The 13,903-nt window shown below is 46.9% G+C and overlaps 1 protein-coding gene across 1 annotated transcript in view; it reads left to right on the top strand.

The window, feature by feature from the left end:
• LOC128648108 (albumin) overlaps positions 1-13,903 on the top strand; it is a 93,928-nt gene that overhangs the window by 11,906 nt on the left and 68,119 nt on the right. The window contains exon 2 of the mRNA XM_053700767.1: positions 3,275-3,338. Coding sequence (XP_053556742.1) covers positions 3,275-3,338 — 64 coding nt within the window. The remainder of the gene's footprint in view (positions 1-3,274; positions 3,339-13,903) is intronic.

The following is a 13,903-nucleotide window of genomic DNA, read 5'->3' as shown; positions in this document are numbered from 1 at the left end:
TTGTGCGTTCAGGCTAAAATGCTTGCTTAACAGCCTATACCGACACGATCCATACCGCCATCTGAGACCAGTAGTTATGGATTTTGCAAAACAAAAATGTTTCACAAAACTCATGACTAAACTGTTAAAAAGTACACTAACACCCATAAACTACATATAAACCCTTAAACCGCCACACTCCTGCATCGCAAACACTATATTAAACCTTATAACCCCTAATCTGCCGCCCACCCACACTGCGGCTATTAAATAAACCTATTAACCCCTGATCTGTCACCCACCCACATCGCCAACACTATTGAAATATATTAACCCCTAAACCGCCGCTCGCTGACATCGCTGACACTATAATAAAGTTATTAACCCCTAAACCTCTGGCCCCCCACATCGCCCCCCACTAAATAAACCTATTAACCCCTAAACCACCGGCCCCCACATCGCCAACGCTATAATAAAGTATTAACCCCTAAACCTCCAGCCCCCACATAGTAACTACTAAACTAAACCTAATTAGGTCAGCTAGAGGAACACTTTGGGAAAATAAGTGACTATATTAACCTTTATAGTGCAGGGAATCACTCAATTGCATTACTATATAAAATATTGCTGGCAAAACAAGGTCAATCAAGTTTGGATAAGATTTTTATATACTGGACAAGATTTTGTAGATATTGATCGGATTAAAGCTGGCATCAAATGTGTCCATGAGGACCCCCTTTCTTCCTCTTGGAAAGAATCACATATAAAACGAATTAATAATGCTTATATTACGCCTTTTAGACTGGCTAAATGGTCATCTAATTGTTATGGCAGCTGCTACAGATGTAATTTTCCAGCAGCTGACACTTGACAACTTGATTCTGAAAAATTGGAAGAATCGGACAGCCCCCTCTTTTGCTGCGTTTATTATGGCAATAAAGTCCCAAATTATTTTTGAACAATATAATATATCGATTTTGCTTTATAAACAAATTATTCTTTTTTTTAAGAAATGGATGAAAATCATTCAGTCTTACCCTTTGTCGACGCAATACATACTTACTAAGCAATTCCATAGGACCACCTATTTTGAAGGTCTAATTTTGAGTGATGTGTTCCCGGTAGAATGGTATTAATGGTCCCTAGGATGTAGATGTTGGTGGGGATTGTGAGGGAGAGTTGCAGGGTCCCCCCCCCTTTTTTTTTTCTTCCTTTTTTTATTATAATTAAAAAACTTCAGATGGAAGGTTTATATCTTTTGTTAGCTACTATAATTATATAACATAAGACCGGAAACATAATATGTATTAGATACCAATAAGATTATCCTTGTGTTTCCTGACCTAGATTGTATATTGCTGTAATTAATGTTTTATGCTATTATATTATGGAAGGAAGGGGGAAAAAAAACGCATTAAGATTCTAGACGGAAAAAATGTATATATCTGTTCCTAATGACTATAATTATGCAACACTAGGTCGGAAACATAATATGAATTAATATTATTAGGATTATTTTTTGTCTTTCTTGCCCTAGACTGTATATTGTTGTTAATAATGATTAGTCTAAAGTTTATACTATGTTTGATTTCCTTTTCTGTTGTTGAATTTGTGGTATTCATATTGACAATGAAAGCGTATATGTTCTTGGAAAAAAATAATAATAAAAAAAAAAGAATAGTTATGTTAAGTTAATTTATATTTTTATTTCACAGGTAAGTTTTTATATATTTAAAGATAGTTATATTGTAATTTAAATTTAGGGGGTGTTAGGTTTAGGGGTTAATAGTTTAATTTAGTGTTTAGCGATGTGGGGGGCCGGCTGTTTAGTGGTTAATAGGTTTATTTAGTGGCGGTGATGTGGGAGGCCGGAGGTTTAGGAGTTAATAACTTTATTACAGTGGCGGCGATGTGGGAGGCCGGAGGTTTAGGGGTTAATAACTTTATTATAGTGGCGGCGATGTCGGGAAGCGGCAGAATAGGGGTTAATGGCTTTATTATAGTGTCGGTGATGTCGGGGAGCGGCGGAATAGGGGTTAAAAACTTTTATTAGTGTCTGGGATGTTGGGTTAATAACTTTATTTAGGTGTCAGCGATATGGGGAGCTGCAGATTAGGGGTGTTTAGACTTGGGGTTTATGTTAGGGTATTTGGTTTAAAAGTAACTTATTTTTCCCCCATAGACATCAATGGGGTTACGTTATGGAGATTTTTCATTCCGCACTTTAGGTGTTAGCTTTTTTCTAACACTCTCGTCCCATTGATGTCTATGGGGGAAAGCGTGCACAAGCACGTCAAAGCAGCCCTTGGCTTTTGTGCGGTATGGAGCTTAAAGCCACCATGTCGCACACACAAGGAGGCTTTTCAGTAACTCGTAATGGCAGCGCTATGGAGAGTGAAATAACGCAACTTTTTTGGCGTTAGTTTCGCTCCCTGTTTAGCGCAAAATTCATAATCAAGGGTTTTGTTTATTGTAAAAAAATGTGTTATTCAATTTGTATTGTGTTTTTGTTTTTAGAAACAAGATTACCTGTATGGGATATTATACTATACAGAACTAGTTTACTTGCAGGATCCAGTTTGTATTGTCCCAAACATGGTCTTGCGAGTAAACCTGTTCTGAAAGGGAGAACGTACAGTTTGGCATGATTGCAGGGGCTGTATATAAATGTGCCTGTAGTCTGTCCCTTTTTGGATAAATCTGTCCTGATGAGTGAGTTTGGCATGGGTTTATTTGTGGGAGTCAAACACAAGGTCTTTCTTTTCTTTATGAATATTAGGCATGTGCATTAATTTTGTAACAAATGCTAATTTTTAAACAAAACAGGGATATTCATTTTGTTTCAACTAAATGAATATCCAAATGAATGAACCTGAAAAGATCAAGAAAATGAATAAATACTGACAACATTAATCAATATTAATTATTTTCTTTAAATGCTTAAAATATTTACCTTTAGCACGTAGGAAAGCTGCGCTAACCTCCTCCTTTTCTTCGCAGAGCACCAGGAGGCATAGTGCAGTGGCACCCAAGAGCTGCGCTAAAAGAGAAGGTCCTTTAGCGCAGGCCCTGGGAGCCTTCGTGCTAAGCTTCTAATAGGCTGAAATGCCATAAAAAAAACCCCAGAGGTTTTTGCATGCCGAACTAATGGATTGGAACAAAAGCATTTTGTTGAATATAACTACCACTAATATTTGCCTTAATGTCTTGTTGACTTATATCATTGTGTTAATTTTAAAATGAGAATGTTCAAGTTTTTATCGTAATAGTACTTTCTTTTTGTTTATGTTTGTAGTGGAAGAAACAAAGAACACTGGATGTGATCTGTTTCACTCGTCCTATGTAACATTGAAATACACGTGAGAAAAAAATAATTTCTTGATATTATTGTAATTCCAGTATTATCTTGCATATAATAAACATTAAACAGGTCTTTTGATATATGTCTGCAACCAGTGACACTACAACAAATTAAAGCAGCTGGAATACTCAGCTCAGACATGACGTTTTATAGTATTTGCAATGACTTGTAAAACTGATGAGTACTACTTGCCAGTACTGTTGTCACTGTCAGTCAGAAGCAGAAAATGCCTTGAAAATTTCAGGAAGCATATTAGACATTTTCTTACTGAAAATTTTAATTCACTCATGTTTATTCCTATTATACCCAAATGAGTTTGGGTAGACAACATGCTACAAGGCCAAAGATTAGAGCAAAGATTAGAACCAGGTAAACCAGATGATTTACAACAAAAGTAATGCCAATACCAGAGATGATTGCCTTAATAGTGGATCAGCAGCAGTATTGGGAGGAAAAAAATAAACTGACTCCCAATGTTGGGCTGTGATGAATGAGTCCAATTTTCCAAGGAATATAAAATTTCAGATCCAAATCATATACGCAATCACATAGGAGGTCAACTCCCCCAAAAGTTAGTAGGGACTATGGCCTGTTTTGTGCTGGAATTTCTCTCTTCTAGCGCTTATTTTTCTGTCACACCCACACCTATTTTTCTGTTGCTGACTTGGTGTGTTGTCCTTTCTGAAACTGTGTAGGTGTCCACAAGGTATACAATTACATTGCAATATACAATAACCATGCTACCAATATCCCATTTTAGAGCTTGCATTCTAATCGGATTGAGCTTGCATTCTATTGGCTGTTCCAATCAGCCAATAGAATGCGAGTTCAATCCGATTAGCTGATTGCATCAGCCAATCGGACTTTTCCTACCTTAATTCCGATTGGTTTATAGAATCCTATCAGCCAATCGGAATTCAAGGGACTCCATCTTGGATGACGTCATTTAAAGGAACCTTCATTCGGTGTTAGGACGTGGGAAGAAGAGGATGGCTCAGTGTCGGCTGGATTCAAGATGGCTCCGCTTTGCTCCGGTTGATTGAAGATTGAAGATGCCGCTTGGATGAAGACATCTGCCGCTTGGAGGACCTCTTCTGCCCGGATTCCATGAAGACTTCTGGATGGATCGGATGACCGCTTGGGCCTGGCTAGGTGAAGATGTCTCAAGGTAGGGTGATCTTCAATGAGGTAGTGTTAGGTTTTTTAAGGGGGGATCGGCTGGGTTTTAGAGTAGGGGTGTGTGGGTGGTGGGTTGCAATGTTGGGGGGGTATTGTATTTCTTTTTTTTACAGGTAAAAGAGCTGATTACTTTGGGGCAATGCCCCGCAAAAAGCCCTTTTAAGGGCTGGTAAAAGAGCTGATTACTTTGTAATTTAGTTTAGGGTAGGGAATTTTATTATTTTGGGGGGCTTTTGTATTTTATTAGGGGGCTTAGATTAGGTGTAATTAGTTTAAAATTCTTGTAATTTTTTCATTTTCTGTAATTTAGATTTTATTTTGTACTTTAGTTATTTTTAATTAATTTTCTTTAATGTTAGGTAATTGTAGTTAATTAATTTAATTTATTTATTTAATGATAGTGTAGTGTTAGGTGTAATTGTAACTTAGGTTAGGATTTATTTTACAGGTAATTTTGTACTTATTTTAACTAGGTAGCTTTTAAATAGTTATTAACTATTAAATAGCTATTGTACCTAGTTAAAATAAATACAAAGTTCCCTGTAAAATAAATATAAATCCTAAAATAGCTGCAATGTAATTATTAATTATATTGTAGCTATCTTAGGGTTTATTTTATAGGTAAGTATTTCATTTTAAATAGGAATACTTTAGTTAATAACAGTAATATTATTTAGGTGTATTTTAATTATATTTAAGTTAGGGGGGTGTTAGGGTTAGGGTTAGACTTAGGTTTAGGGGTTAATTCATTTATTATAGTGTAGGGGGGGTAGATTAGGGGTTAATCAATGTAATGTAGGTGGTGGCGGTGTAGGGGGGGCAGGATAGGGGTTAATAAATGTAATGTAGGTGGCGGAGGGCTCCGGGTGCAGCGGTTTAGGGGTTAAACAATTAATTTATTTGCGGCGGGGTCCGGGATCGGCAGGATAGGGGTTAATAACTTTATGTAGGTGGCGGCGGTATAGGGGGCGGCAGATTAGGGGTTAATAGGTATAATGTAGGTGGCGGTGGGGTCCGGGAGCGGCGGTTTAGGGGGTAAAAAGTTTATTATAGTAGCTGCGGGGTCCGGGAGCGGCGGTTTAGGGTTTAATATATTTATTATAGTGGCGGTGGGGTCCGGGAGCGGCGATTTAGGGGGTAATAACTTTATTTAGGTGCGGGGGACTCCTGGAGCGGCTGTTTAGGGGGTAAAACTGTGTAGTTTAGTGTGGGTGTTTAGTGACAGGCTAGCATGAAAGCTGTGAAGAAGCCGATGAGCAGCGAGATCGATGACTGTTAGTTAACAACAGTCCGCTGCTCATCGCACCGTACTTGGTGCGCGGCTTCTTGACAGCTTTTTTGATAACTTTGGCGAACGTATTCAGGTCCGCGGTGGCGATGTTAGGCGAGCTTAGCCGAGCGTATTGGGCCGGCGAATGCAGGTAAGTAGACGGCTTGATACATAGAGGCCTATGTATCTAAATTGTTTATACTGCACACTAGTGGCATCTGTCAATCTGTTCTGATAAAAGACAGTGGCCACCATTTATCATGGTGTTTGTAGGCTCGGTTCCCATATAGCTTGTGCAGCCCTGCGCAGTTGGTTGGGTCAAGAGCAGTCCTTGTCAATCATCCTAGAGGAATTAATCTGCGCTATTTGATATCTGCAACCTTTGAACCTCTGAGGTTATGGATAAAAGGATATGAAATAGTGATCCTTTTGTAAAAAAAAAATGCTAAATCAAAATACACAAATTGTGTAAAAAAGAAAAGAAAACAACTTACTTGTTTTCTTGAAACATGAGCATGAAATTCTCACTGTAGCCCCTGCCCTTAGGGAGATGAACAAGCAGACATGTTGTAACTTAAGTAGCATTCTGTCCTCTTCTTAGCACGTGAAAAAGTTATTTAGCCCGGAACTTGTAATATGGCCCATTATTGGTTAAGTAGCAAAATCTAAATTCACCATTCGGCAGTCATTGTTTAACCCCTTAAAGACTAGCGCCGTACCCTGTATGACAGTGACGTGCAGTGAGGTCAGAAAGAGAGAAAAGAGAGAGAGACGAGAGAGAGACACAGAGGGGAGAGAGAGACAGAGAGACAGAGAAAGAGGCCATGGGGGAGAATGAGACATGTAAGGAGAGAGACAGAGGGGGTGGGAGAGACAGGGAGAGAGAGAGATAGATAGAGAGACAGAGAAAGAGAGAGAGAGAGAGAGAGAGAGAGAGAGAGAGAAAGAGAGAAAAGAGAGAGAGACGAGAGAGAGACACAGAGGGGAGAGAGAGACAGAGGGGGAGAGAGAGAAAGAGAGACACAGATGGGAGAGAGAAAGACAGACAGAGGGGAGAGAGAGACACAGAGAGGATGGGAGAAAGGGAGAGACAGAGGGGGAGGGAGAAATGGAGAGACAGAGTGGGAGGGAGAGCGAGATAGACAGAGGAGAGAGAGAGAGAGATAGAGGGGAGAGAGAGAGAGGCAGAGGGGAGAGAGAGAGACAGAGGGGAGAGAGAGAAAGAGAGACACAGATGGGAGAGAGAAAGACAGACAGAGGGGAGAGAGAGACAAAGAGAGGGTGGGAGAAAGGGAGAGACAGAGTGGGAGGGAGAGAGAGATAGACAGAGGAGAGAGAGAGATAGAGGGGAGAGAGAGAGGCAGAGGGGAGAGAGAGAGACAGAGGGGAGAGATAGAGAGACAGAAGGGAGAGATAGAGAGACAGAGGGGAAAGAGAGAGAGAGAGAGACAGATGGGAGAGAGACAGAGGGGGATGGAGAAAGGTAGAGACAGAAGGGAGAGAGAGAGAGGGAAGAGAGAGAGAGGGGGGGGGGGGGGAGAGACAGAGGGGAGAGAGAGACAGAGGGGAGATAGAGACAGGGGAGAGAGAGAGACAGAGGGGAGAGAGAGAGAGACAGAGGGGAGAGAGACAGAGGGGAGATAGAGAGAGACAGAGGGGAGATAGAGAGAGACAGAGGGGAAATAGAGAGGAGACAGAGGGGAGAGAGAGAGAGAGACAGATGGGAGAGAGACAGAGGGTGTTACGGTTACCCTTAGTCTCGCTGAGAGATGGACCGCTTAGTAGCCTGGATCCCTATTGCTGAAGAGGGGAGAAGCTGCTTTCCATAGTATTCTATATGAGTCTCGCAAATATAGAATAATCCCCCTTAGCTGTACTACAGCTAGGATACCCTTCTGCCCACAAAAACGAGTCAACGCTGTGATTGAGGGTCAACCAAGAACTCAGGACTGGGATGCCCAGCCTGCTTTTTTATTGAGGTTACATGCACACAGGGCACTCCCAGGGGGGAAGCATAAAATCCCCCATCACACATTTAGATAGAGAGACAATATCCTTTGACAGGCCACAATAGGATTACAGTACTTCAGATAACAAGTTACACATAAGAAAACAATGCAGTTCATCTTATCAATTAGCAGTCTGACTCCGGAGGTGATTAGACAATGGGATTGTTTATCACTAAACTTAGAGCTGAGGCCAGCAAACTTGTATTTAGAAAATAGTTTCTAAAAGCTGAAAAAAAGTTAACTCTTTATGAAATGATACTTGTTACGGTTTTCTTGGAGCCCTTCTTAGGCGCTGGATTGGCTGGTTCAGGCATTGCTGCTGGGAAATAAGCTCTTCACAACAAAATAACTAATGCTTAAGTAACAGAGGGGGATGGAGAAAGGTAGCAACAGAAGGGAGAGAGAGGGAAGAGAGAGAGAGAGAGAGAGAGAGGGGGGAGGGGGAGAGACAGAGGGGAGAGAGAGACAGAGGGGAGAGAGAGACAGGGGGAGAGAGGTGAGGCACTGGCTAGGATATGCCTTCAGAAGGGAGAGAGAGAGAGGGAAGAGAGAGAGAGAGAGAGAGAGAGAGAGAGAGGGGAGAGACAGAGGGGAGAGAGAGAGACAGAGGGGAGAGAGAGACAGGGGGGAGAGAGAGAGACACAGAGGGGAGAGAGAGAGACAGAGGGGAGAGAGAGAGAGACAGAGGGGAGAGAGAGAGAAAGAGAGAGACAGAGGGGAGAGAGAGAGACAGAGGGGAGAGAGAGACAGAGGGGAGACAGAGAGAGAGAGAGACAGAGGGGAGGGTGAGAGAGACAGAGGGGAGAGAGAGACAGAGGGGAGAGAGAGACAGAGGGGAGAGAGGAGAGAGAGAAAGAGGGGAGAGAGAGACAGGGGAGGGAGAGAGACAGGGGAGAGAGACAGAGGGGAGGGAGAGAGACAGAGGAGAGAGAGAGAGGGGAGAGAGAGAGAGGGGAAAGAGAGAGACACAGGAGAGAGAGAGAGACAGATGGGAGAAAGAGAGACAGAGGGGAGACAGAAAGACAAAGGGGAGAGAGAGAGACAGAGGGGAGAGAGAGAGAGAGAGGGGAGAGAGAGAGAGACAGAGGGGAGAGAGAGACAGAGGGGAGACAGAGAGAGAGAGAGAGAGAGACAGAGGGGAGGGCAAGAGAGACAGAGGGGAGAGAGAGACAGAGGGGATAGAGAGACAGAGGGGAGAGAGGAGAGAGAGAATGAGGGGAGAGAGAAACAGGGGAGGGAGAGAGACAGGGGAGAGAGACAGAGGGGAGGGAGGAAGAGAGACAGAGGGGAGAGAGAGACAGAGGGGAGAGAGAGAAAGACAGAGGGGAGAGAGAGACAGAGGGGAGAAAGAGAAAGACAGAGGGGGGAGAGAGAGAGAGAGAGGCAGAGGGGAGAGAGAGACTGACAGAGGGGAGAGAGACAGACAGACAGAGGGGAGAGAGACAGACAGACAGAGGGGAGAGAGACAAACAGACAGAGGGGAGAGAGAGAGACAGAGGAGAGAGAGACAGAGGGGAGAGAGAGAGACAGAGTGGAGAGAGAGAGACAGAGGGGAGAGAGAGAGAGAGAGAGAGCGAGAGAGAGGGGAGATAGAGAGACAAAGGGGAGAGAAAGGGGAGAGAGAGACAGAGGGGAGAGAGACAGAGGGGAGAGAGAGACAGAGACAGAGGGGAGAGAGAGACAAAGGGAAGAGAGAGATTGACAGAGGGGTGAGAGAGGGAGACAGAGGGGAGAGAGAGACAGAGGGGAGAGAGAGAGAGACAGAGGGGGTGGGAGAGACAGGGAGAGAGAGATGGATAGAGAGAGACAGAGAAAGAGAGAGAAGATAGAGAGACGAGAGAGAAACAGAGGGGAGAGAGAGACAGAGGGGGAGAGAGAAAGAAAGAGAGACACAGATGGGAGAGAGAAAGACAAACAGAGGGGAGAGAGAGAGACACAGAGGGGGTGGGAGCAAGGGAGAGACAGAGGGGGAGGGAGAAAGGGAGAGACAGAGTGGGAGGGAGAGAGAGAAAGACAGAGGAGAGGGAGAGACAGAGGGGAGAGAGAGAGACAGAGGGGAGAGAGAGAGAGACATAGGGGAGAGATAGAGAGACAGAAGTGAGAGATAGAGAGACAGAGGGGAAAGAGAGAGAGAGACAGATGGGAGAGAGAAAGAGGGGGATGGAGAAAGGTAGAGACCGAAGGGAGAGAGAGAGAGGGAAGAGAGAGAGAGAGGGGAGGGGGAGAGACAGAGGGGAGAGAGAGACAGAGGGGAGAGAGAGACAGGGGATAGAGAGAGACAGAGGGGAGAGAGACAGAGGGGAGAGAGAGAGAGACAGAGGGGAGAGAGAGAGAGAGACAGAGGGGGGAAAGAGAGAGAGACAGAGGGGAGAGAGAGAGACAGAGGGGAGAGAGAGAGACAGAGGGGAGAGAGAGACAGAGGGGAGAGAGACAAACAGACAGAGGGGGGAGAGAGAGAGAGAGACAGATGAGAGAGAAAGATAGAGGGGAGAGAGAGACAGAGGGGAGAGAGAGAGAGAGAGAGAGAGGGGAGAGAGAGAGAGAGGCAGAGGGGAGAGAGAGACAGAGGGGAAAGAGAGAGAGAGAGGCAGAGGGTAGAGAGAGAGAGAGCGAGAGAGAGGGGAGATAGAGAGACAAAGGGGACAGAAAGGGGAGAGAGAGACAGAGGGGAGAGAGACAGAGGGGAGAGAGAGACAGAGGTAGAGGGGAGAGAGACAGAGGGGAGAGAGAGACAGAGACAGAGGGGAGAGAGAGACAGAGGGGAGAGAGAGAGTGACAGAGGGGAGAGAGAGAGAGGCAGAGGGGTGAGAGAGAGAGACAGAGGGTAGAGAGAGACAGAGGGGAGAGAGAGAGAGACAGAGGGGGTGGGAGAGACAGGGAGAGAGATGGATAGAGAGAAAGAGACAGAGAAAGAGAGAGAGAGAAGATAGAGAGACGAGAGAGAGATACAGAGGGGAGAGAGAGACAGAGGGGGAGAGAGAAAGAAAGAGAGACACAGATGGGAGAGAGAAAGACAAACAGAGGGGAGAGAGAGACACAGAGGGGGTGGGAGAAAGGGAGAGACAGAGGGGGAGGGAGAAAGGGAGAGACAGAGTTGGAGGGAGAGAGAGAAAGACAGAGGAGAGAGAGACAGAGGGGAGAGAGAGACAGAGGGGAGAGAGAGAGAGACATAGGGGAGAGATAGAGAGACAGAAGTGAGAGATAGAGAGACAGAGGGGAAAGAGAGAGACAGATGGGAGAGCGAAAGAGGGGGATGGAGAAAGGTAGAGAGAGAAGGGAGAGAGGGAAGAGAGAGAGAGAGGGAAGGGGGAGAGACAGAGGGGAGAGAGAGACAGAGGGGAGAGAGAGACAGGGGAGAGAGAGAGAGACAGAGGGGAGAGAGACAGAGGGGAGAGAGAGAGACAGAGGGGAGAGAGAGATACAGAGGGGGGAAAGAGAGAGAGACAGAGGGGAGAGAGAGAGACATAGGGGAGAGAGAGAGAGACAGAGGGGAGAGAGACAAACAGACAGAGGGGAGAGAGAGAGACAGAGAAGAGAGAGAGACAGAGGGGAGAGAGAGATAGAGGGGAGAGAGAGACAGAGGGGAGAGAGAGATACAGAGGAGAGAGAGAGAGAGAGAGAGGGGAGAGAGAGAGAGACAGAGGGGAGAGAGAGACAGAGGGGAAAGAGAGAGAGAGAGGCAGAGGGTAGAGAGAGACAGAGGGGAGAGAGAGACAGAGAGAGAGACAGAGGAGAGAGACAGAGGGGAGAGACACAGAGGGGAGAGACAGAGGGGGAGAGAGAGAAAGAGAGACACAGAGGGGAGAGAAAGAGACAGACAGAGGGGAGAGAGAGAGACACAGAGGGAGGGAGAAAGGGAGAGACAGAGGGGGAGGGAGAGAGAGAAAGACAGAGGGGAGAGAGAGAGACACACAGAGGGTAGAGAGACACGGAGAGAGAGACAGAGGGAAGAGAGAGAGACAGAGAGGGATAGAGGGGGGAGAGAGAGAGAGAGACAGAGGAGAGAGAGGGAGAGAGACAGAGGGGAGAGACAGAGAGAGACAGAGGGGAGAGAGAGAGAGACAGAGGGGAGAGACAGAGGGGGAGGGATAGAGAGACAGAGGGGGAGGGATAGAGAGACAGAGGGGGAGGGATAGAGAGACAGGGGGCGAGAGAGAGAGAGACAGAGGGGAGAGACACAGAGGGGAGAGACAGAGGGGGAGAGAGAGAAAGAGAGACACAGAGGGGAGAGAAAGAGACAGACAGAGGGGAGAGAGAGAGAGACACAGAGGGAGGGAGAAAGGGAGAGACAGAGGGGGAGGGAGAGAGAGAAAGACAGAGGGGAGAGAGAGAGACACACAGAGGGTAGAGAGACACGGAGAGAGAGACAGAGGGAAGAGAGAGAGACAGAGAGAGATAGAGGGGGGAGAGAGAGAGAGAGACAGAGGGGAGAGAGAGAGAGAGAGAGAGACAGAGGGGAGAGAGAGAGAGACAGAGGGGAGAGACAGAGGGGGAGGGATAGAGAGACAGAGGGGGAGGGATAGAGAGACAGAGGGGGAGGGATAGAGAGACAGGGGGCAAGAGAGAGAGAGACAGAGGGGAGAGAGAGATACGGAGGGGAGGGAGAGAGAGAGAGAGAGAGACAGAGGGGAGAGAGAGAGACAGAGAGACAGAGGGGAGATAGAGACAGAGGGGAGATAGAGAGAGACAGAGGGGATATAGGCAGAGGGGAGAGAGAGACAGAGGGGAAAGAGAGAGACAGAGAGGAGAGAGACAGAGGGGGAGAGAGAGAAGCAGAGGGGAGAGAGGCAGAGGGGAGAGAGAGACAGACAGAGGGGAGAGACAGAGGGGGAGGGATAGAGAGACAGAGGGGGAGGGATAGAGAGACAGAGGGGGAGGGATAGAGAGACAGGGGGCGAGAGAGAGAGAGACAGAGGGGAGAGACACAGAGGGGAGAGACAGAGGGGGAGAGAGAGAAAGAGAGACACAGAGGGGAGAGAAAGAGACAGACAGAGGGGAGAGAGAGAGAGACACAGAGGGAGGGAGAAAGGGAGAGACAGAGGGGGAGGGAGAGAGAGAAAGACAGAGGGGAGAGAGAGAGACACACAGAGGGTAGAGAGACACGGAGAGAGAGACAGAGGGAAGAGAGAGAGACAGAGAGAGATAGAGGGGGGAGAGAGAGAGAGAGACAGAGGGGAGAGAGAGAGAGAGAGAGAGACAGAGGGGAGAGAGAGAGAGACAGAGGGGAGAGACAGAGGGGGAGGGATAGAGAGACAGAGGGGGAGGGATAGAGAGACAGAGGGGGAGGGATAGAGAGACAGGGGGCAAGAGAGAGAGAGACAGAGGGGAGAGAGAGATACGGAGGGGAGGGAGAGAGAGAGAGAGAGAGACAGAGGGGAGAGAGAGAGACAGAGAGACAGAGGGGAGATAGAGACAGAGGGGAGATAGAGAGAGACAGAGGGGATATAGGCAGAGGGGAGAGAGAGACAGAGGGGAAAGAGAGAGACAGAGAGGAGAGAGACAGAGGGGGAGAGAGAGAAGCAGAGGGGAGAGAGGCAGAGGGGAGAGAGAGACAGACAGAGGGGAGAGAGAGACAGAGGGGCGAGAGAGACAGAGGGTCAAGAGAGAGACAGAGGGGAGAGAGAGAGAGTGAGAGAGAGGGGACAAAGAGAGAGAGGGGAAAGAGAGAGACACAGGGGAGAGAGAGAGACAGAGGGGAGAAAGAGAGACAGAGGGGAGACAAAAAGACAAAGGGGAGAGAGAGAGACAGAGGGGAGAGAGAGAGAGAGACAGAGGGGAGAGAGACAGAGGAGAGACAGAGAGAGAGAGAGACAGAGGGGAGGGCGAGAGAGACAGAGGGGAGAGAGAGACAGAGGGGAGAGAGGAGAGAGAGAAAGAGGGGAGAGAGAGACAGGGGAGGGAGAGAGACAGGGGAGAGAGAGACAGAGGGGAGGGAGGGAGAGAGACAGAGGGGAGAGAGAGACAGGAGGGAGAGAGAGAAAGACAGAGGGGAAAGAGAGACAGAGGGGAGAAAGAGAAAGACAGAGGGGAGAGAGAGAGACAGAGGGGAGAGAGAGACAGGCAGAGGGGAGAGAGAGACAGACAGAGGGGAGAGAGACAGACAGA

Source organism: Bombina bombina, chromosome 2 (genome assembly GCF_027579735.1).
Source record: "Bombina bombina isolate aBomBom1 chromosome 2, aBomBom1.pri, whole genome shotgun sequence".
NCBI classification, from domain to species: domain Eukaryota; kingdom Metazoa; phylum Chordata; class Amphibia; order Anura; family Bombinatoridae; genus Bombina; species Bombina bombina.
The sequence above is the reverse complement of the archived record's forward strand: the minus strand, read 5'-3'. Positions and strand labels throughout refer to the sequence as shown.